We start from the raw sequence: 25,500 nt of genomic DNA, 5'->3' as shown, positions 1-25,500 counted from the left end.
AGAAGGCTGTACATGTGAACAAACCACTCACTGATTTCTTTGCTGATAAAAGTAAGAGGCAACAATTCTGTAAAACTTAATGACCTTTAATTATTATCAGTAGAGTGTCAGTTCATGAGATCGAGTGTCAGTTCATGAGATCAGGAAAGTGTCAGTTCATGAGATCAGCTTAGAAAGACCAGTCTTTGGTGTTGATTGCTGCTAAATTTTGATTCAGTTATATTTTGTGTAGTAGTCGTTTAGTGAATTGTCAACTTACAAATATCCAATAAAGCAGAATGAACATAGAACTTGTGCACTTGTGCAAAATATACCCTATGAACACAGTGGCCATACTTCTGATCAGGGATGTAAAAAAATACAGATTTTCTTATCACTCACATAGAACTGCAGAAAATTATTTACAAGTAAGAACTGTAATGCTTGACTACACACAAAAGTATATATGCTTGACAGGGCTGAGGCCTCTGTGTGTCAAACTGTTTTTGAGCAATGGCTCTACTGTGACAGAGGCTTGCTGCTTTCTATTTCAGGCCCTGGTAGTATGGAACCTTTCTACCAGCTGATTCCTAGGTAAATCAGTTGCCACAACCAGAGCATCATGGAGTATCATAAAGTCATGTTGTTAACTAAATACTTGATCCCTGTACATTTGGTTGGATTGATGAAGGAAATTTTTCTTGTCTCTCTTCAAGGTGACATGGGTGTGATCGTGCACATCTTGCCCCAAGAAAGAGAAAATCCCCCATTGTTCATTGTGCAGTACAGCCAGTTGATAAAGTTGTAGCATTGCACAGTTCACTGTTATTTTACTTTGGGCTATCTGAAACTATAATGAGCTGGATGGTTTAGTTTGAGGGTGCACAGAACATGGTATGTGATCCATGGGTGGCATCCCCATATATATCTCTATCTTTTAGTTTTTTGTGGGGTTTTCGGGCTATGTGGCCGTGTTCTGGAAGAAAAGAACACAGAGAAAGAGAATGGTTCCCAACTGGCAAAGGGATCAAACAAGACTGCATCTTATCACCCTACCTGTTCAACTTACATGCAGAAATATGTAAGACAAAGGAGTGAAAATAGAGAATATTAACAATATGAGATATGCTGACTACACCATAATACTAGCAGAAAACCACAGACCTCAAACAACTACTAAGGAAGATCAAAGAAGAAATTGCAAAGGCACTTTCTGTTGAACATAAAGAAAACAAAAGTAATGACCATGTGTCCGGGAAAGCTGCCAACGGACAGCTGATAAGAGTGTGCCAGGCAAAGGTAAACAAAAGCAAGGCTTCACAGCAGCAAAGAAACAGTTCCAAAAGCACAATACCAGTCCAGTGTCCGATAGAGCAAAACCAAAAGCCAGTCCATGGTTCCAGAGGGCAGTTCTACAAGTCCAGAGAGTAGGTCATTGAGTCCGGTCCAAGGTCAAGAGGTCTAGGTCTGTCCGAGATCTAGGAAAAAAAGGAGTTCAGCAACAAAGTCCGAGGGAGTCAGAGCGAGCAGCTTTCACCAAAGGAATGCAGACAGACTCTGATAAAGAGGCTTGGAGTCTGCCAGGTGTTTATATCAGGCCAGCTCCTTATAGCAGCTGCTGGGTGATTAATGAGTGTTTCTCAGCTAACTTTTGGGAATGCCAAAGGCATGCCCTTTCAGTCCTTCTTTGGCTGAAGGTAGGTACCTCAGTATCTTGCTCCTCTATTTCTCCCAGGCCTGGAACCTCTGCTAGGGAAAGGCTGGGCTGCTGAGCCACAGGGTCCACTGGAGGTGATACAACAGGATTAGGGTCTGGCTGAGCCAACTCTCCAGGAGCTGGGAGAGCAGAGCTGGGACCTGGCAGGGCAGAACTGGGGCCCCTGCACCTGAGGGGCCAAATCCTCCTCATCGTCCTCCGAATCCTCCTCATGACTGGCCATGACACCATAAAGAACTTGCACAAATTCAAACTAGACAATAAGGAAACAGATATAGTAAGAGTTATCGGACCTGGGAACAAACATCGATAGGAATGGAGACTGAAGCCAGAAAATCAGAAGAAAATTAAGAATGGGAAGGGCAGCTATGAAAAAACTAGAAAAGATCCTAAAATGCAAAGATATACAACTCAGCAAAAAAGTTAGAATTATACAAGCCAATTGCATTTCTTATTACCATGTATGGATGTGAGAGCTGGACAGTTAATAAAGAAGATAGGAAGAAAATCATTTCATTCGAGATGTGGTACTAGAGAAGAGTGCTGAGGATTCTGTGGACAGCCAAAAAACAAAACAAAATAAAAAAAACAAATGGGTCCTAGAGCAGATCAAGCCAGTAATCTCCCTGGAAGCCAAGATGACCAAATTTAGGCTGTCATACTTTGGACACATCATGAGAATGCATGAATCCTTAGGGAAAAAAACAATGCTAGGGAAGGTGGAGGAAACTAGAAAGAGAGGAAGGTTGCATGCTAGATGGATGGACTCTATTAAAGAGATCATGAGTATGAGTTTGCAGGAGTTGGGCAGAGCAGTGAAGGACAGAGAGACTTGGAGATGTCTCATCAGCAGGGTCACCATGGGTCGAGATGGAGGTGAGGGCAGTTAACAACAACAGAGTGGAACAAAAACTAGCAAGGTTTCATTTCCTGCTTTTGTGACAAAATAAATGCCTTTCAGGTATTTACATTTTTTAAAAAATTGACATTATTGACGGTTGTTCATTCTGCTCTTTATAAGTCGAAGGTGTCGTGGGGCTGACGAATATTTCTGAAAGGTTATCAAATATATCAAGCATTTTTGTCTGGAATAGTTTTCTGCTTCTTTTGAGACAATCCTTTAATCCTTAAAACTCCTCAAGGTAAGGCATTTGCATCACTGGGAAAAATATGAGAGCACAAAAACAGGAGACTATTTAGGATCCAAATAATCTGGCTCTGTTGCTAAAGACACAATGGCTTTTTATTTTCTAGCTTTTTATTTATAGCAAGAAGGATAAGGGCTGAGTATTTCATAGTAATTAATGAATAAAATAATAAATCAGAGATAACAGCTTGTTTAATTATGTGACATTTGTCACATGCTTTCCAGGGGGGTTGGGGCTTTAGGAGGGCTTCAAAGACTGCACTGGCTTTCTGTGTTCTAAAACAAAACAAAGTTTTTCTAACCACCACCACAAACATGTCTTGAATACATTGTTGTTTCAATGAAGGTTGACTTATTAAGATGAATCTTTATAAATGTTTATAGCTTGTATACACTGGAACAACAAGAATTACCTTCACATTTCAAGGTCCTCTATGTGTTGGGGGTTATGACTGCCATGGAGGTTGTGGTAGTGGCTGTCATTAGGGGTTCAGAGACAGATATGAAATATTGTTTACCACGTAATATGATTATTATTCTGGCCACATGGGGGTGATCCTTCCTAAGCAGTGAATCCTTTCTTTGCCTGCCTATATTCCTACATCATTGAATCAACGTGCTATGATATGTCTTGACATTTTCCCCTGTGTTCTGTGTATTCCTTGTGGTATGCTCCCTAAGCTATTTCTCTGTCGATGCCACTAACAATATCTTACCCTCCTTGTTCTCCTTATTTTAGTTCAAGTCTGTGGCTAAAGAACCACCTGTTCTCTCCTGTGTTTGCTACACTGATGATTAAAGAAAAGTAATAGTAAAAGTTATGACAGGATGCCTCTTAGTTTTTACAGTGACCTTTTTCTTTCCTCATGGGACATCATTTACTTGGTAGTAAAGTAAAAGTCAGATGAAAGCCACTTTTCCACATATTATGCATGTTCAGTTTTGACTTTCATGTCTTGACAAAGATGTTGACATTTTTTAATTTCACAAATATCAATTTAGGTGGGCTAGATTATACTGAATCCACCGCTGATCACTATCAAACTTTTTGATTTCTGGGAAGTGTCATAAAGTCAGCACTACGATGGTCACTGCCACCAGATTCTGTTTGTAAAACTACTTTTAACACACTGGTGGCCAGAACTGCTAGAAAAATCCACATTTAGGGGATTATACCAAGTAAATGAAAAATGAAAAAGCCTTTTCCCAGCATGCTTTTTACTCTTATATCAAGAAGACTTATTAATTTCCAATCTTGTCCAAGTATGATATCTGGACAGACCACACTTTGCAACAGTGGATAACTTTTTAATAAGGCATCATAAAGAAAATAGAAGTGGGGTTTCCTTTAGATTAGGTGCAAGCTGAGCCTTGTTTCCATGGTAAAATAACTTTGAGCAGTGGGAACCAATGAAGACATACCAATAACAAGCAATGGAGATGATTCTTTCTTTCTTTCTTTCTTTCTTTCTTTCTTTCTTTTTGTGTGTGTATGTGTGTTTATTAGGATACAGTCGGCCCTCCTTATCCACAGATTCAAGCATCCATGGCTTGCAAATATTAAAAAAAAGTATAAATTTCAAATATCAAACCTTGATTTTCCATTTTATACAAGGGATACCATTTTGCTCTTCCGTTATATTTAATGGAATTTGAGCATCCATGGATTGTGTTATCCATGGGGGATCCTGGATCCAAACCCCAGTGGCTAACAGGGACCCACTGTATAGCAGTAGAGGATATATAAAGCTTTTGGTTTCTGTTTTGAAACACAAATTGATTTGCTTTTCTTTGTAAGTACCACTAGAGGACAGCAGTGTGTTAGCAGACACCATAAGGGGTTGATGTGCTATCAGCTGCACAGCAGTTTATCAAGCAGGAATAATTCCTGGCGTACAACCCTGTTGTTCTCTGCAAATTGCCACTCCTCTGTGGAGTGCCTCTGAGCCTCACACTGATAGTTGTCTGGTGTGAAAAATACCTTTGTATGCAATGAAATGACAGGTAATACTGTACTCCTGTGTGCTGGGGAGGAAGCAGAAACAGCAGGGTAGAGGTTAGGGCAATGAAAAAGGGCTCTCCTTCATCTTGTCTTCATGCATTGGTCTGTGAAACATTCTAATTGTAAGTATGTAATCAGTCTCCTGCTGTCAGGACCTCTTATAAAAGTACAATTTCCCCCCATATTTTAAGCAAATCACTTTTTGACTAAAATTCCCAAAATCATTTAGCCAGCATGGCTATTTTCCAAGCTCATTTTTCTCCCACCAAAATTCTAGGCTGCAACAATAGAAGTATAGTATCTAATTCAAGGGAAGTAATAGTAGCACTGTATTCTGCTTTGGTCAGGCTTACCTAGAATACTGTGTCTAGTTTTTGGCACCACAATTCAAAAAGGATGTTGAGAAGGTGGAGTATGTCCAGAGGAGGGTGACTAGAATGGTCAAAGTTCTGGAAACCATGTCCTATGACTTAGGAATCTGGGTATGTTTAGCCTGGAGAAGGGAGGGTTAAGAGGTGATGTGATAGCCCTGTTCAAATTTTTGAAGGGATGTCAAATTGAAGATGAAGCAAGTTTATTTTCTGCAGCTCCAGAGAATAGAGCCCTTGTTACAGCAGCTCAACTGACTACTGGTTCATTTCCAGGCACAATTCAAAATCCTGGTTATGACCTTTAAGGCTCTACTTGACTCAGGTCCAGGTTATTTGAAGGACCATATTCTCCTTTATGAATTAACTCATGCTCTGAGATCTGCAGGGAAGGTCCTTTTCCCTCTCCCACTGCTTTGATAGGTACATCTGGTGGGAACACAGGAGAGGGTCTTCTCAGTGGGTACCCCCAGGCTCTGGAATTCCCTTTCCAGATAAGTTAGACTGGCACCCTCCCTACTTTCTTTTCACAGACAAGCAAAGACTTTTCTATTCTGACAGGTATTTGACGAGTGATTACATAAGGCCCATCGTACACTATGTTGTGGATATTGCAAATTGCTATGAGGGTGTGTGTGTGTGTGTGTGTTTTGATATGCGTTCTAACCTGGTTTTAATTTTTTTCTGATTGTTCAGTTGTGTTTTAACTTCTGTATTTTGGGGATTTTTAATAATGTTTTAAAATCATTGTAAGCCACTTTGAGTCCCAAAGTGGGGGAAAAGTGGGATAGAAATTGGTGGCGGAGGTGGTGGTGGTGATGATAATGATGATGTAAAATGTTGTGCCTAGACAATCTAAATTCTTTACACAATAACATAGAATCCTGACACCTGCCTAAATTGTGCAAATTAGAACAAATGTGTTATTTTATATATACAACCACCCTTCCAAGTACGCAAACTTGAGATCCGCGGACTTGAAAATCCGCAGAGGGGTGACTACCATTAACGACAATGGAGGGAAGCTGAATTCTATGTCCCAGTCCAAGTTCTCTCTCCTTCTGTCTCATACTCCCATGGAATTGCAGGATGCACACCACTCTTGGTTCAATTACAACTTTTAATTTAATCAGTGCTGCTGAAGGAATGAATAGCAAAATTAGTTAAAGCTTGTTTAGAGAGATAATTTTTTAATATCTGAAGTTTTTGGGGGGTGAGTGGGCAAGAGGTTAGCACAGAATTATGTCAATGAAAATGTTTTTGTAGATCTGGACATTTTCTGAAGCCATCTGGTGCCAGGCTAAGGACAGACTTTCAGTTTGATTTACTGCCAGCTCATTAAGTTTTTCAGAATTCATTTTTCAGCCCCCATCATCATCATCATTCAAACAGCCCTCTTGGTTGTATCCAATATCACATTCTGAAGATTATTTTAAAGCCACTGTTCTTCTTCGTCTTCCCAGCAGCCTCATGTAGTCTGCCAAATGTGTTTGGCAGACAGCACTGAATAAATAACAGTGTGCGATGAAAATTGTTAAAATAAACAACCCCATCCTCCTAGTATGTCAGTAATTTCCTTCCTAGGTTTCAGCCTGGCAAGTAAGGATTGGTTATTATTTCATTTTTTTAGCCCCTCTATCATTTCTTCTTGGCTATGAAGAAATGCTGTGCCCCTTCATGGGCTGATGGCATCAGATATGGATGTACTGTCAATATATTGCAGCATCACTGTTTTAAGGAATCTATCTCTTTCAAAAGAAGAAAACCGAGTTGCATCACTTTGAGTTATTTATTCAAAGCAATGTCATATCTTTTTCATATCATTTAAAATAGTTAGATCTGATCTATTTTGAATGGAAGTCTCTCCCTTCCTCTCCCCCCCGCCCCAATTCCCATCAGTAAACACTTCTACGTTTGTGTTGATTCTAATTGAATATTTAAGCTCATGCTTCCCTCTCATATGTTTGACTGGGTTGTATCTTTATTTACCACTCATTTCACCACTTAAAGCAAGGATGGGAATCATGTGTCCCTTCAGAAGTTGTTGGACTGTAAGTCCCAGTAGCTCTTTCCAGTGCAGTCAGTGGTGAGGAATACTTGGAGTTCTAGTCCAACAACATTTGGGAGTTCACATGTTTCGCACTGTGGTTTGCAAATCCAGGCAGGGTGCTGTTGTTTTTCACACGTATGCTTATATCAGGATTGATATGAGAACTTTCTGCTTTGAGACTCATTTACACATCAGTGTTATGAAACACATCCCAAGTTTTGGTTTGCTTAAGGTCATGAGGCATTAGTTGCTGAACAGCATTCTCAGTCCAGGCTTTGCTGGCTGAAATCTAACACTTTATGCAGTTTCCATGAGGCAGCTACTCAAAATGTAGAAGTAATGAATATGTAGTTGAAGAGGACATAAAGAATTGTTTAAATCAAAAGTCAACAAAGTGTTACATTTACTTTATTCCAGGTGATCAATTGATGGGATAATTTCTCTTAGCCATATATTGAAGAATTAAGTTTAGTGAAGCAGGCAGTCAGGAAAAACAGATGTCATCTGAAAAGAATTCTTAGATTGGTATGACATACCACTGAAATATTAAAGTCACCATTTCTGTGCAGTCTGATCATTTCTCCTGGTTAGTAACTAGTTTTAATAGGAGACTGCTATAAAGGACTAAAGGAGAATGGCATGTTTCACACTTTCCAAAATTGGCTGCCAGCAGATCTCACTGCAACAGCTGTTACTTCCTATGCATGGAACGTGAGTGAGACTTGGCAGTGAGGGAGAAATAGTACCCCTTCGGGCCTTGAAGTTGGGCCTTGAAGTTGCCAGTTACATCTATTATGTATGTAGCACTGGGCAAAGCTAATACATACAAAAAGATGCACACTACTTAGGAGTCAGGATGGTATGCAAAGTGTCCATTATGCAGTTAGATTTCCAGAGTGAGAGATCCACAGATGCTTAGGAGAAGACTTCTACGGACATAGGGAAATTAATTTGTGAACTACTTCCAAAGGGTCATGGTTTATGTGGCAGCAAACCAAGAGCTCCAAGCACACCTTTTTGGCTGCTGCCATCACCCTGGCAGCCCCCCCCCCCAAAAAAAAAAACCACTGGGTCATACCAGGGATGAAAATACCACTGTATGTAAAGTGACTTATACTGATAATTTACAGGTGTGAAATTGAGCATACTGTTAGGAAAGAGAGCAAAGGTAATGCCATATTAATACTATCTTTGCAGTATTTTCATTTCTGTGGAATTTTACCCTATGAAGACATCTGGAGATCTCATTGGCCAGTATCCTATTGAGTCACATTGCTTGTGCAATTGAACGTAGGGTGAGCACTTTGACTTTTTGTCACTTGCACAATACAAGGTCTCATTGCTCAAGTGGAAATTCAGAATGCTACTGAATGAGGATTGCCATGTGCACAATAGCAAGCAACAGTGATCCCACATTAATATGCTAATGGGACTTTCCAATCAGCTGCTGTTAAGTGAGATACTGGCTTGAGTTTCTGTTGTTAATGCAGAATTAGAAAGTGGTAGCGTTGATGGCCAGTATCAGAAAGTTCCAGTTTCTCTATCTGACATCTCCAAATAGAAATGAAAAATGTGCCTGAAGTCTTACAGAACTGCTGCTACCAGCCAGTGTTAACAATATTTGGTTAGATGTGCTCATAATATCTCTCTTTGTAAGGTAGATTCCTATATTTCTCATATCCGCACTATTGGAGAAATTCCCCCACAAATCTTACTATTTTCTTTTAAAAACAGTTTAATTCATGCATCATTACATAGTAATTGTTAAGTATTGAAGAAGCACTACAGATGCCTCTTATTTAAAGATTTGTGTTCAGGATTGTACAAGTTTAGTACCTCTAGTTTAAATTTCTGAAGAGTATCCTTTAAACTGATATATGCAGATGTTAGACTTTCAGTATGCTTTGTATTTGTGTTTAGCAACCCACTAGATAAAATTATAATTGAAGAATGTGGTAATGACTTAGAATACTGATTCAGATACTTTGATATTTATTTTCTAGTATTTCTTCCTTTCCTAAATGTCATGAGTTTAAACATTGATTCTGTTGTCATAACTCATTAAAACTAGGTTATGAAAATTGCTCTTAACTGTTTCAAAATACAATTCTGTCAGTTCAATTCTTGATTATTTTTGTTTGTTTGTTTTGTGGTACACAGGTCCCAATACAAAATGCATGATCAAGGACAAAGTGTAGAATTAATGTGGCATTTCTTTCCGTTTTTTTTAATGGGTTGCTGGTGCAATTTTGGGCATGCATTCCCGAATTCAGAGAAATATGTACATAATAAAGTACTTTGCTATACTTTTGTAACTGACTATTTTCAGCTGACTGATGTAAAATGTGATTGAATTGAAAATGGAAATGGGTTTTTAAAAATAAACACAAAAGGGTGAAGTGTAAGACAGTATTCACTGAAGATCCTACTCATTTATGGTAATGGCTTGGTACAGAAAGAATGCAAGGGATCCCTTAACCATGGATAAAAGACTAGACGAATGTGCCATTTTCCCTCCCCGCAGGCAAATCTCCTCCCTTCCATTTCCCTGTCAGCATCAAGTATGTCATATTAGTCACTTTTGTATCCATGGTTAGTATTTTTTAAAAAAATGACACCAGGTTACCAGACTGTTTTCTTGAAATTTGGATTTGCAAAGATGTTGACCTGATAATACAATACTGTGGGCCATAAAGTTTGCTCTCAGGACCTCCCACTCCCAGGGATACCACAATCCATTTATGCTTATGTCCCATTAAATACAATGCATTCTAAAATGGTGTCCCTTATTTAAAATGGCAAAATCAAGGTTTCCTTCTTGAAATTTATATTTTTAAAAAATATTTTCAAGTGGTGGATACTTGAATCTATGGATAAAAAAATCTGTGGATATGGAGGACCAACTATACATACGGGATTCACTTGTAAGACTTTTCATTAAATTTGCTTTCATGAAAATACGTTATGAGTACAAGACTGGATAAAAATAAACAACCCAAATATTAGCTTTAGAAAGACACCGTTTACATTATGGCTGGCATGTATATGCCTTATATGAAAAACACAAAATCAATAAAGAATTTAACAACCATATTATAAGAAAGGCATTGTTTAAAAATTGGATACAGCTGAAAAACAAATTTTACATAAAAATGGATATGGTTCCCTATACAAGAGACTTTTTTTCGTAGATGGGAGAAAAGCCAAAATTGGATTACTTACAAAGAAATAATACACAGAGATGAAAAAGGCAAAGTAGCTACTATTAGAATAAAAGTAGATTTAGCAAAAAGAGATAAGAAAATTCAATTGATGAGTTATTAGCAGATTAAAGACAAAATTAAAGAAGACTCTAAAACAGTAGGATTTGAAGATAAAAAAAATGAAATCGATAAATTAATATAGGCTCCAGGAAAACAAGTTTAGTAAAATATCAAAGGCATTATTAAAAAGAGACTTAGGGGCTATATAGATGGACGGCATGCAGCCTACCCTTTTCACCCCGGATCAGTGCCTCATAAACTGCACACAGCGGCACCGATCCACTCTCTGGAGGGAGCAAAAAGAAGCCACCCTAAGCAGCTCCCTGTGTCTTAAAACCTCCTGGAGAGGCCCTTCTCTCTGTTCCACCTCCCACACAGTTACATCTGGTTGGAACATGGGACAGAGCCTTTTCGGTGGCCTTTGAAGACTGACAGCTCAGGATAAAAAGGCTATGTGTGCTATTTTTTTCCTCCATTGAGATATTTTTGTAAGTATCTGATATTTTCCTGGGTTCCTTTGAATTAAATACAGTGCATAACACAGTGATGGCATGTTAAAACTTTTCACTGCAAAACTAAACTCATGGAAACAGACTATTATATTACTGTGTGCTGCCACCACCTTCATTGGTACCTTTGCAAAGCAGATGGTAACAATATAAAGTAACTTAGAAGAGGAAATGAAGGCTACCTTCTCCAGCTGTGACTAGATGAGAATATTAGATAGGCAGAACGTAATTTCCCAAACTGGAATCTATCCAGGGAAGCTCTAATCTGCCAAAACATACACGAGCTGCTTAATGACCACCAGTGATCAGTTTTAGATTTACATTTCGTCAAAACAATGGCATTTCTCATAGCACAATGTACTGTCAAGTTGCCTAAGGTTCACAGACGTTTTCTAATCTTTATGTTGCTCCATTTGTTGTGTTATGTTGAGATGAACAATGGTAATAGTGTAGTATATTTTATCATGAAATTATATGAATAGATCTGTAGACACCCAGTTTAAGATCTCTAGTCTTCTACAAAGGTACATGTGAACTGAATTGCCATTTATTTTCTGTAAGAGTTAAATTATATAATTGACCTAAGGTTGGGATGGGGGGTGTCATGTGGCTCTTGAGATATTGCTAGATTACAACTTGGAGCATTCCTTACTAGTGGACACCTTGTGAAGGGCTGCTGATTCTTGCAGTCCAGCAACTTTTGGAGGGCCACATGATTCCCAGCCCTTCTGTAGGATTCCAGAAAACAAAGCTCACTTTTGCACTACAAGTGAGTTTACTTTGGTTGACTAGAGTGTTGATTTGCAGCATCTAATTAATGTCTAATTAATAATTTGTAAGCTGTTCTGTTACTCTTTTGGCTATATTATTATTATTATTATTATTATTATTATTATTATTATTATTATTATCTCCTTTTCTGTGGTTAGGTATTGAGTTCATTTATCTATGGCCACATGTTCCTTCCCTTATTTCCTAAAACGATATCCATTAACCAGTACAGTTGTCCCTCGGTATCCAGGGATTTTTTTATTCAGGGATTCAACCATCCACAGCTTGAAAATATTCAAAGAAATGATAAATTCCCATAAGCAAACCTTGATTTTGCCTAATAATAATAATAATAATAATAATAATAATAATAATAATTCCTTTCCTCCCTCTCCTCAATGCTCGAGGCGGGGTACAACATGCTAATATACAAAACACAGTTTAAAAAGAAAACACATAAAAGTTAAAATACAGTACTATAAAACCATTAAAATAAATTCATATAATACATTCTTTAAAATATACCAATTAAAAAGTCATGATTCAAAATTGACTGGGTAGGCCTACCAGAAGACATATGTTTTTAGTGTTGATTTAAAAGTAATCATCATTTTCAGCTGTCGTGTCTCCCCTGGCAGGTTGTTCCATAGTCTGGGGCAGCATACAAAAAAAGTCCTCTGGGAAACTGTTGCCAGTCTAGTTCTGACTGGGTGGAGCAAACATTTCCCAGAGGACCCGAGTGTACAGGGTAGATTGTATGGGAGAAGGCGAACTGGTAGGTAAGCTGGACCCAAACTATGTAGGGCTTTAAAGGTAATAACCAGCACATTATACTTTGCCCAGAAACTAATTGGCAGCCAGTGGAGTGCTTTTAAGATTGATGTGATGTTATCACTTCTGGATGTACCTGTAATCAATCTGACTGCCATATTCTGAACCAGTTGGAGTTTTGGGACTTGGTACAAAGGTAGCCCAATACAGAGTGCATTGCAAGGGTCCAGCCTTGAAGTTACCAGCACGTTGCACAACCATCTTTAGGTCTTCCAATTCTAGGAATTGGTGTTGGTATTTCAGCCGAAGCTGATTACAGGCACTCCTGACCATCACATGTATCTGAATTGACATTTGGAGGGATGGATCCAGGAGCACTCCCAAACTGCCATGTCAACTCGGATACCATATCAGGGACACAATTTAACTATGCCATTGTATTTAATGGCAGTTGAGCATCCACAGATTTTAGTATCAACGGGGGGGGGGGGGGGGGAGACCTGGAACCAAAACCTAGTGGATACCAAGGGCTCACTTTATGGCATTATACCCGTTCTTGAACTCAGACATGTCAATTTTATTGGGTAATAACCATTTCTTTTATGTTGATAGACCATATTCAATTATTATCTTACCTTTTAACATTCAATTATTACCCTGTCTTCAGCTGTTACCATATTTTTACTCCTCCAAGTGTATCTCTTCTCAATGGCTATGGTGGATTTATGCCCAAACGTCTTGAGGGCCAGGGGTTCTTAACATTAGCCTTACCTCCTATTTCTGAAACTTATGAAGATTTGGCCTCCCATGGCCATGGCAATAGATAGGACACCTCTCATCCTGGGCTCTTCTATAGACAAAAGTCTCCTTCCTTAGAAGTCTTTAAGCAGAGGCTAGACGGTCATCTGCTGGGGATGCTTTGATTGTGATTTCCTGCATGGCAGGGGGTTGGACTGGATGGCCCGTGCGGTCTCTTCCAAAACTATGATTCTATGAACCCTGTGTTGGATTTGTGGTATTGCCTTTGCTACATCTGTTTACAGTATCATAAGATGAAGCAGCCATCCATCCATCTTTCTTTCTTTCTTTGGGTGGAACAGTTTTCCCAATACTAATACTTCATTCTGCTGCTTCTACACCATTCCCATATGTGGTCACTGCGAGTGAAGCTGGTCAGAGGTGCATTAGTGATCGCACGCATCTCTGTTTGAAAATAATTGCTGTACATATCTCAGCTTCTTTGGGCATCTTTTTTGAACCAATTGTATGAGTCTGTTGACATTGTTGCTCTGAAGCTAAAACACATCTCCCCATTTCCTTCTCGTAATGCACTAGTTAACCAATGTTCAGTGGACCAACTAAGGAGGCTGCTTGTTATTGGAATTCTGGCAAAGAGTACTGAACTTAAGTGGATCAAGATTAAATCAGCAGTGTGCTTAGTAGTGTATATTTTAGGCAGGATTGCATAACTTGTGATCATTTGGCACAATTTAGTGATGGTTTGAGGTTTGACTTTAATATTTTACTGTAAGCCTCCCACATAACTTTCTTGTGTGACCTGTACTGTTGATGCTGATGTTCTAGTTATGAAACTGAGAGCATTCATCATCGCTTTGTAGATCATGGGGATTCTAAAATAGAACTCTGAGGGCTAAATTCAACCCACCCTTATCAGCATAAGCTGTCTGTGCTTCCCAGAATATTGTAGGCTTTCTGGAGAAAGTGTTCTGGTTTGGTTTTTAAAAATACACTTGACAACCAGTGGTCTTTCAATATAATGCAGTTTACATATCTTGGAACCACTCCAGAGCTGACACATAAATATGGTACATCTTCTGATTAGTATAAAACCAGGTTAGAAACATGGGGTCCATGTGCTCCTAGCACCATTCCTGCTTTCCAGTTCAGCAATCCCCCCCCCATTCTCCCCCTAAGCCCCACAATTATTCAGCCTTGGATTAAGCTAAATAATGCTGATTATGGGGCACCTTGTCAGCAGAAAATAAAACAAAACAGAACTGAAACTGCTAATAATCTCATATCAAGGCTGAGTTGATGTGACATATAGTCACCAAAAATGATGACTGCAATGGTATATGGTAGCTCTTTGTAGGAGTCTAAATTGGTATGCTTTGGCCAGTCAGGCTTTGCAGTGTACCCTTCCTGATAAACATTGGTCTGTTACAGACAGCCAAAATAAAGCTGCTTCGAGTCACAGTGGAAGTATGGTGTTTCAATGATGCATGCATCCTAAGAGTCCAGAAGTCGCACCAAAGCCACACTTCAGCCCTAAGGACTGGAACGTGGCTTTGGTGTGGCTTCTGGACTCTTAGGACGCATGCATCATTGAAACACCATACTTCCACTGTGATTCGAAGCAGCTTTATTTTGGCAAGTGGCCCTATTAAAATCTACCTACCCTTTGAAAACTTCTGTCAAGTTTACTTGGAACTCACAGTGCAGTCCTGTTATGTCTGTACTAAAAGTTCAGCCCCAATGAAGCCCAATCCTAGATAAGGAAGCATAGGGCTCCAATCTTATTTCAGCTGAAGGTCTAGCAGAACTTTACTTAGGAGAGTTGAGATTCATATTGCAGAACCTCATATTACAGCTTGGCCTGTTAAATGTAAAAGCTGCCAGTGTACCACTGAATTCATTCTGTTGGTCTGTAGGTATAACATTAGGACTAGTCTTAGTGTTACAAGAGCTTTCTTAGAGAATTTGCAGTTGGAGTTTGCCCCTACAATCTATTGTGGATACAAAGGGGGTAAGCAGAAGGAGCAGCTAGAAGCCGTTCGAGCCTGATTGCCCTGGGGCCACAGCAAACACACGATGCAGCCCAAAGGGCACCTCCTCCAGCCCCAAATAGGAGTGGGAAAGATCTGCTCCTTTTGGGGCCAGTTTTGGGGGCAGTTTTGGGCAGCCTTAGGCTGCCCCAGGGCGAATTCTGGGTGCTCCAGGGGGTGTGCTTCATGTAAATGACATGCCCCTGGAGCAGCCAGAAGCCATTCCTGTCTGCCTGTCTGTTTCAGGCCAAATATGCCACCATGACATCATGCGCAAAAGTAATTTGAAACGCTGACCATTCATTTTTAAATGGGAAATAATAAATGAAGCTGTATTCAAATGTAGTAGGAATGGCACAAAAAGTATTATACCTACTCTAACTGTGTACAGATATAGATCTCTGGTGGTTCCATGTAAAGTCCCCTTTGTCCTAAAGCATGGAAAGCTGTAGGAGGATGGACAGGCCTGTCAGTTTGTTTCCCTCAGGTTTCAGTCCCTCTTTTGGAGAGTAAGGGACTGATTTTTTAAAATGTAAAATATGCCCTTGTATCTATAAGGGATGTGTTCTTTGACTTACTGTGGAAACATGGAACCATGGATAATAGCAAACCCTACTGAACAGTTGACCATAGAGTTGTTGGTTGGATTTGGAGATTCCTATAGAGAACACCTCTCTAGACATTTCTAGGACCTCCTGTGCGATTCTGTGGTCATCCTCTGTCAAAAGCATACCATAGAGTTGTGCTGGAGGACCTAGAAAATACCTAGACAGAAGCATTTAAAAAAATATGGATAAGTGAAACTGCAAGTACCAGCCCTGTAGATACGAGGGGTCATACTGTACCAGCAACAGAGGTGGTACAGTAATGGAATGGTTGCCATCAGATGTACCTCTCCTTCCAGCAATGGAATACAGTAGATACATAGTCTGATAATGAACTGAATAGTCTGATTATGTCTAATCATTCAGAGACTGGCTTATTTCAGCTACACACTAAATACTGTGGAAGCGCATGTAACCTTAAACACAAGGCCAACTCCAAAACATGTTTAGTTACCTCTCCCACCCACTCTTAAACATGCCTGTTAATGTTAAAATGTTAAGAGAAATGTACTGTCTTTTGTAGAAGTATTCATCACCATCCCTTTTACTTTTCCACATTTTGTTGTGTTACAACCTGGAACTGAAAGGGATTTAACTGACAGCCTTGCCACTTAAATTACATAAGATGCTCAACACTGTGAAAGTGCAGAATATTTTTATAGTGGAGCAAAGGTTACCGTAAGTAAGCGAAAACAGACTGGCACTTTTGGTTTTTATAAGTGTTCACATACTCCAGTTCGGTACTTGGTACTTCGGTATTTGAACCACAACTTAGGGCCAGAACAGACCATCAAGAAGGAGAGGCTTGAAGCCACCCCCACTAAAGACACATTGGGAATGCAGCAAACACATGCTGCAGCCTCAATCCACTTTGAACCCGGCCCAAAAAGGAGCAGAAAAGATCTCTCCCATTTGGGCCAGGAAAGAACTGGCTTTCCCAGACCCAGCACAGCTCCAGGGCATCTTCAAGACACTCCGGTGGCGTGCGACATATAAATGCCCCACCAGAGCATCTTGAAGCCCCCCATGTCTGGGCAGCCAACCAGTTTCCGGACATCATCGGATCATGAGCCATGTTCCAGTTCCTAGACTTTGTCACAGCAAAGGGGGTGAATACTTATGCAAATATCAACTGCCAGTTTGTTTTTGTTTAGTTTATAGTTTTGTCATCATAATAATATTTTACACAATCACAGGGTTGAGTATCTTATTTACATCAAGTGGTAATAATTCCTACTGAATCCTTTTCAATTCCAGGTTGCAACACAAAAAAATGTGGGGAAATCAAAGGGAGAAGTGATGAATACTTATTGAAGGCAATGTGTGAAGTTAATTTGCTATAGGAATCATTAATAAAAATCAATATTCATTCAATTCAAAAACATTTGAAATTATTAAATGTGATCACCCACCAAATTATGACCCAAAGCAATGGATTAAAATAACATAAATCATGACTGAGTAAATTAACATTGCATTTAATTATTAAAATATCAAATTTTAAGTTTAAAAATATAATCAGTAAGGTATTAAGAACAACATTTTATCAACTTTTCCAACTGTAATTTTTCAATATGACATACTATGCTTCCTTTTTTAAATTTTATTTTTAAGTTGCATTTTCCATCAATAAAATCTCTAATCACAAAAAAGACTTTATACATAATGTATAATAAAGAAAAAACAATTTTACTACATCCTGACCATAAATTGAAAGGGTCATAACACTAAATTTCTTTCTCTAACTTCTCCCCTTTCCTATTTTCATTTATATTTTATTTTACTTCTCCCATAATTTAATTATCTTTTCCCATTTCTTCTCATACTGTTGTATAATTTCCCCATTAATATACATGGTTAGTTACCATTTTACTTAATTTTCCTAACCATTCCTCTACTGTAGGTACAGTTTTAGATTTCCAGTGTCTGACAAGAGTCTCTCTTGCTGTACATACTATGGTTCCTGACTCCCACTAGGCATCATCTGTTGGAAAATACATTATGTCATGATGTCCAGAGAACACAGATTCATCATTTCAGATGTGCGAGGAGGGAAGAGGGATCAATCGTGCATAGAATGTTTAAAGTAAACGGCCATTCTAGCATTTGAGGATCAACTTGCTAGCTTGCTGTCTGCTTGAACACCAATACCATAGTTCAGTAGATAGTCCAATGCACTAAATACTCTCTGATAATTACTCTTTCTGATTATATTGCCTGGGTAGGTGGTGGGTACTGGTCATTTTTCTTCATGCTTTCATCTTTCATTGAATAATCCCTTGATCTTTAGCTTTCCAAATTTTATCCAAAAAAAGTTCAGAAATATGGTTATTCATTGTGACATTATGTTCCTATTGATGATTTCACCCCAAAGGTTAAGGGACACTGAAATTAGTAGGCTAGCGTCACTGCATGTTAAAATGGGTTTTACTACATTATCCTTTTCACTCATCCTACCTCATCTATAGATCAGACGCCATAGACCCTTGCCTCCTGCCCCCATAAAACAGGAATTAGTGAGGAAAGTTAAATTATGCAGCTTTGAAATTCTCTTTGAAATAGCATGAAAGGTCAGTTCTTATAGCCTGACTGTCTTTAGTTAAGAAGAGGGGAGTGACTGTTACTTGATCCATCATGAAGCATTTTTAATAAATATGTTTGAATATGCTAACTTGATGGGATTTCTACTTTGACCTGAAAACATGAGGTTGGCACATGTAAATAAATCTGCCATCCAGTTATTGGTAAGAAATTTGTAGTTTTGGATTAATTCATTGTTGACCGCTTTCTTGGCCCTGGAATTTGAGTGGTGACTTTTTAAAATATCCTTATTTAAAAAATTCAGTAGAAAGAAGTGAAGTAGATCATACTCACAGGGAATAAATAGCTGGCATAGGAAATCTGTGCCATTGTTAAAGAGCCATTTCGCTCATACAAATGTTCTCTTTGAAAACTTACTCCCACCTGAGTCTTATGCAATAAAAATTGAAAGCCAAAGGAAAGCTCTCTACTTTAGAATGCACAGCAGAGATGAAGAAGCTGAAAAACAGGCACTGATGGAGCATGTGTCAGGAAAGATAAGAGCTTCAGATGGATCAGTATGCTTAGGTCTCAATATTTTGGGAAGAATAATCAAATGTTCTATTTTTAGCAGCCATTGAAAGCTGGAATGATGTGAGATTTCAACATACAAACTAGGAAATGTGATTACAAGTGTGCCTTTTGGGGGGTTTTGGTCTAAGCTTTTCACAAAATTTAGTTGCATTAATAAACTCCCAGCTTTAACACCTTCCAGAAATTAAACTTTTGCTATTCTTTGTATACAGTGCCTAGCAGACAGGAGAACCAAGCCATGGTTACAACTGGAGGGGGTTTTAACAAGTGGTTTTGTTGTGCTAGGAGTAGATTCCACAGAATCAAGACTAAGTTCAGGATCTGATAAGCAAAGTTAAATCAGGCTAAACAGAGGCCAGGTTTCAGCTGGGCAAAGTCAAGCAAGCAAGGAAAATCTTCAGACAAATTAGGTCAACAGAAGCAAAGATTATGTACACATAAAACAAAGCAAAAGCAAAGAATAGCACCCTGGATAGCTCCAAAAGGAATGTGGCCTGCAAACTCGAAGCAGAATTCTTAATTCCTTAATTTGAACAGATTGATAACCCTTTGGGTTGGAGCCATTAACTCCTGTGGCATGGGGGAAAATGAGGCTTTGCTGTGGCCTTTGAGACAGAATGGAAGGAGGGACAATGCAGCCACTTTGCGTCAGAAAGATATTGGCATTGTAAGCTTCTCCAGATCTGGCACTCTCAAGAAGATACAGAGATGTAAGGCAGTATTCCCTTAGACAAATCCCCCTCCTTGCTGCATCAGTAATTAAACACAAACATAGCTGCTGCCAATTTAGTGTAATGTGTGGTTTGGTTCACCAAAAAAGCTACTTTCTTGCTTGCAGGATGAACATGCTCTGGAGCCTGGAAAAATGTACCATGGGTTTGTTAGCTGCTCCAGGAATGCAGCCATGCTGTCATGGGCAGATGTTATGGCAGTCAGGAGTTTAGTTTCCAGTTGCTTCATGAGTGGTTGGTGGGGCCAGCTGGCTGTGCAGAGCAGGGATGTGCATACAGACCGGTTTTCATAGTTTTAAGTAATGTTATTATTGATGGTATGGTTTTATTGCACTGTTGTTTCATTTATATGTGAGGGTTGGGGAGATTAAGGAAATGTTTTTACTTTTGCCTACGTAGTTGTCTTAATTTTACTGTTACTTGCTTCGATCCTCAAAAAAGGAGAGGCAGAATACAGATCAATATTTTTATTAGCAGTAGTTGTAGTAGTATCCACATGGGTTCCATTCCAGAACCTGCCACAGATGGGGGAAAAAGTGAGACCTCATGTCCTGCAGTTTTCAGTGGCAGCGCCTGTGCATGCAGCCATTCTGTCATGGCTGTGTGCACACATTAGAGGGAATGGGGCTTGCCATCCGCAGATGCTTAAATCTGTGGGTTGCAAGACAGCAGTAGTGGAGGGTTGGCTGTATTCAAATTTTTTTATTCCTGTAGATGAGTGTGAATGATTTAATCAAATTTCCCCCCACTAAAGGTTTTTGTTGTTGTTGCTGCTGTTAAAAACTATGCTGTTTTCTAAGATATTCTCACGGGGGCGGGGGGGAAGCACTCTCCTCAGTCACCTTTTTCCTGCTCTCAGGGTGAAGATGGGGACATACAAAGGTTGTCAATGTCTATGTGCTGATATCTGGGTGCATGGCAATGATGTCTCACTGTTTGTCTCAAGGTATATAAGGCTTGTGTGTATTCAGTAAACTTGTCTTACTCCCAAGCTGCGCGGCTTGAGGGAGATTTGGTGCTTTTGATCAAAAGATAGTGTGTGGGTTTCTTTTCTGATCAGATTCAGAATTTCTTATACAGTTCTGTACCTACTTGGGGCATTGGAAGATGGACACTGAATATCACTAACATTTTTGAATATAGCAGTTCTGATCATTGGTAAACAGACTTCATCATTGTACACTTATGTAATGTACAATATGCTAACAAGCATAGTGACCCCAAGATTTGTTCTTTTATGAAAAGGTTCCTGGAAAATTTTAGGTGTTCAGTTTTGTTCTCTAAACTTATCCCTAAGAAGAATATGCTCCATATTTTGTAAACTTTCAAAATAAATGCTTTTTTCTAGCAATCTGTATATTTAAATGCACCAATAGTGCCATTGTTATTGTGTTTCTGATGTAGGTGACAAAGGCGGAACCTGTCATGGGATTTTATTGGCAAGATATTTTCAGAGAAAGGTTTCCCTTGCTTTCCTCTGAAGCTGAGATTGTGTGATTTCCCCAAGGTCACCCAGTGGGGTTTTGTGCCTGAATGGGTTTTTAGCAGGATTTTTGTAGTTAATGGGATGTAAATGTTAGAAATAAATTGCTAAAATAGACGTTAAGATAGCTGAAATAAAATAAATTAAAATTAAAATTCTTCACTAAATAATACATTTATTAAGATCTCCTCTAATTGTTATTAACAAAAGTGCCTCCATTCATGCCTGATAGACTATGGATAAAAATGAAATAGACTTGACTTTAATATGATACTGAAATCTTTGTATTGAAATGAAAGCGTTGGAATTGGCTGTGATATTGACTACAGTGCCTTTAGTTCCATTTTGTGTAATGCTACCCTGGAGAAATGTTCATGCACAGACCTTTTTTCATTTGATATTATGCTCACTGTCATGCTAATTAGTTTATAGATATGAGTTACTCAGAATTAATTTATATGCTGCTTTCCCCTATGAATAGGAGTGGAGGTGTGGATTACAATAAAATTGTACTCATATGTAAAATGTCTGATGAAGGTATAAACAGCATAAAAGCATAAAGTTTAAGAACACCACAATTAAGGAATAAAATATGGATTTGTAATTGGTTGACTGGGTGAACCCAAAGGGTGCTCAACAATGGCTCCTTTTCATCCTGGAGAGAAGTGACCAGTGGGGTCCCACAGGGTTCTGTCCTGGGCCCAGTGCTATTCAACATCTTTATTAAAGACTTGGAGGACAAAATTGGGGGCATACTTATCAAATTTGCAGATGGCACCAAATTAGGGGGAGTAGCTAATACCCCAGAGGACAGGATCAAAATTCAAAATGATCTGAATAGACTAGAAAGCTGGGCCAAAACTAACAAAATGAAATTCAACATGGAGAAATGTAATGTACTGCACTAACGTAGGGAGGAAAAATGAAATGCACAGATATAGAATGGGTGACACCTGGCTTAACAAGATTATATGTGAAAGGGATCTGGGAGTCCAAGTAGACCACAGGTTGAACATGAATCAACAGTGCGATGTGGCAGCTAAAAAGGCCAATGCAATTTTAGGCTGCATCAATAAAAGTATAGTGTCTAGATCAAGAGAAGTAATAGTGCCACTATATTCTGCTCTGGTCAGGCTCCACCTGGAATATTGTGTCCAGTTCTGGGCACCACAATTCAAAAAGGACATTGAGAAACTGGAGTGTATCCAAAGAAGGGCGACTAAAATGGTGAAGGGTCTGAAAACCATGTCCTATGAGGAACGACTTAGGGAGCTGGGGATGTTTAGCCTGGAGAAGAGAAGGTTAAGAGGTGATATGATAGCCCTGTTTAAATACTTGATGGGATGTCACATTGAGAAGGGAACAAGCTTGTTTTCTGCTGCTCCATAGACTAGGACCCGGAGCAAGGGATGCAAGCTACAGGAAAGAGATTCCACCTCAACATTAGGAGGAACTTCCTGACAGTAAGGGCTGTTTGACAGTGGAACACACTCCCTTGGAGTGTAGTGGAGTCTCCTTCTTTGGAGTTCTTTAAAGAGAGGCTGGATGGCCTGTCAGAGATGCTTTGACTGAGAGTTCGTGCATGACAGGGGGTTGGACTGGATGGCCCTTGTGGTCTCTTCCAACTCTGCGATTCTATGATTCTACGATTCTATAACTTATCCTCATGTACCTCTTGGGGACCTCCAGAGGTTGCAGAGGATGGCATTGTCATGCACTGTCTGTTGGAATGTAGGTATCAGCAATCCCTCAGCAGCTTTCCTACAGTCCTCTGACCTTTACATCGCTGTGCCAGGGGGCAGCGGAAATATGGGAGTAGTCCTTCAAGTCTGTTAGAAGTGTTGGAGGATGAAAAGGCAGCTTCAGGAAGATCTACCTTGTCAGAGTTTCTTGACACTTAAGATTCCATTTTTTTCAAATTTTCTTGGTGGGGGTGGGGGACACCATGAAACAGGATACAATAGAGATTTTTAAGCTTGAATTTTTTTTGCTGAAAAACAAAACTTAGGATACCAGGACCTTTAGGGATTCGGTGGGGGCTTTCTTTGGATTCCCGCAAGGGACTCCCCCAGATGATGGGCTGCACAAGTCTTCTTCCCCGCACTAACTGGGTCATACCCCAGTAAATAAGTACGTTTAAGTAACTGATCACACTCATGAGAGCTCAGAAGGCAGAGAACCCAGAGAAGAGTCTTACCAGGTGACAGTGAAGCATGGACAGGTTCAGGCAGCAGCTGGCCATCTTTGGCATAGCAGGGGTTTGTTGGAAGTTAAACCCAAGCAACCTTTGTGGAATGTTGGAATGTTTATGTTTTGTTTGACATTCTGGGCAACTAGCCCACTTACCCACATCACTACATTTCTAATGCTTCCATTTGTTACCTTTTCACAGAATCATGTGAACCCAGCGATGGATTTTACACAAACTCCTCCAGGAATGCTAGCCCTTGACAACATGCTGTACTTTGCTAAACATCAACAGGATGCTTATATCCGGGTAAGATTCTTTCTAAGTGAAGCAGAGTGTTTGTGTTGTTTTTTTCTCTTTGATCCATCTTTCTAGGAAAGCAGATGGGCTCATGACATTGAAAATAGCAAGTAATTGCTGAAAGGCTGTGGAGACCCATGATATTTCTATGTAAGCTTTCACAAATGCTGAACAGTGCCCCCAAATTCATTTCCAAACATATATAAATGTCATCCTGATCGATGATTTGAAGGCCTGAAGACCTCTTCTGTATTCCTTGACTCCCAAGAGGAAGGAATCAGCTGTGATTGATTTCACTTAGATATGGGGGATAAAGGAAGGCTGATTCATTCTTCTGTTTTCCTTTCCTTGTGTCTTACCCACATCTTGCCTACACATCTTATTTGATAGGTAGCTGTGAACTATACTTTGTTTCTTTTACATATTTTTCCTGACATTTTAGCAGAGTGTGCCTGAGTAAGTTTCATAAACTTTCCTAATAAGCACCCTAGAAGCAATTGAACAGAAACTGAATGAAAGTATTCCTAAAACTAGACGTTTTTAAGTTCACAGAAATAAAGAAATAGCCTCACACCATAGGAGAATTAAAAATTAGATAAGTCGATATGCTGGGAAATCTTGTATTTTTAAAAAATGTAACTATTACCCACTGTTTTCAATAGTTAGGCAGGTTTAGTCAGTCTGAGACACTAGATCAGGATTGTGTCCCACTCCATCAACAACAAATAATTCCTAACAGTTCATTGTTTGTTTATGTGTGTATGTGGTCATTTAAATTATATTAAATAATAAAAACTGAATCCCTTGAGCAGTCCAAATGCTGCACTTGGAATATTGTGCACCCTTCCCTTATGTGGAGGATCCACTTCAGATGCCCCCGCATAAGGGAAATACCGCTTATGGTGGAGCCCCATTGAAAACAATGGAGCTCGTATTTGTCCCACGGCATGGTGTACGCGCCATAGGCACACATGCCATTGCCTCTTCCAGCAGTGTCTTTCAGCATATGCTGAAAGCTGTGTATGGTGCGCCCACATATGACTCGGGCACACTGTACAATGGAATTTATACATGTATGCTGATATTCTATAGTTCTAAAAACATGTCAGTGTGACAGTTTCACAAGTCTTTCATTCCATAGCATTGGTGTCTTCTGTAATCTTTCTTAATGGCTTCTGTAAAGATTTGGAACAGGCTTTCGGTGAGTGCTAGACCTCTTCTGTTCCTCACAGGTGTTGACCTTCCTCCCTGCTAACTGCTCTAGTGTTGGACTCTTCAGAGGAAAACGGTTCACTGAACCATCTTTGCCGCTTCTCTCTGAGGGGAGAAGCAGGGTGGATCTGTTGATACATCCTCTGTTGGGAGCATAAAGATATTGCTTCACATAGTACTGTTTCCACACCGAGCTTTTAATAATGATAATAACAGCATGGGTTACACAAATATGAATGAATGAATAAGATTTTATTTATATACCACCATTCCTTCGATCACGGCGGTTTACAGAATAATAAAAATACAAAATTACACAATCAGAGTCCCCCCATATTAAAACAATACAATACAAAATTATAAAATCCATCATTCAATCCTAATATGTCAGGGACAGCTTGACATCTAACAATTGTACATTTGGATAACTGGGGGATATGGGAGCAGGAGGCTCCTGAATGGAATATCAACCAAATTAGGAGATAGCATGGGACAGTAACTTTC

General features: G+C 39.3%; 1 protein-coding gene across 5 annotated transcripts in view; it reads left to right on the top strand.

The window, feature by feature from the left end:
* ELMO1 (engulfment and cell motility 1) overlaps positions 1-25,500 on the top strand; it is a 376,239-nt gene that overhangs the window by 163,809 nt on the left and 186,930 nt on the right. For 4 of the 5 annotated variants that reach the window (XM_042475479.1, XM_042475477.1, XM_042475480.1 and 1 more), the window contains one exon: positions 23,689-23,793. In XM_042475479.1, coding sequence (XP_042331413.1) covers positions 23,689-23,793 — 105 coding nt within the window. Of the gene's footprint in view, positions 1-1,553; positions 1,677-23,688; positions 23,794-25,500 lie in introns of those variants that run through there. The other variant, XM_042475481.1, reaches the window with a different exon arrangement.

Source organism: Sceloporus undulatus, chromosome 6 (genome assembly GCF_019175285.1).
Source record: "Sceloporus undulatus isolate JIND9_A2432 ecotype Alabama chromosome 6, SceUnd_v1.1, whole genome shotgun sequence".
NCBI classification, from domain to species: Eukaryota; Metazoa; Chordata; class Lepidosauria; order Squamata; family Phrynosomatidae; genus Sceloporus; species Sceloporus undulatus.
Note: the sequence above shows the minus strand (reverse complement) of the source record. Positions and strands in the feature narration are given on the sequence as shown.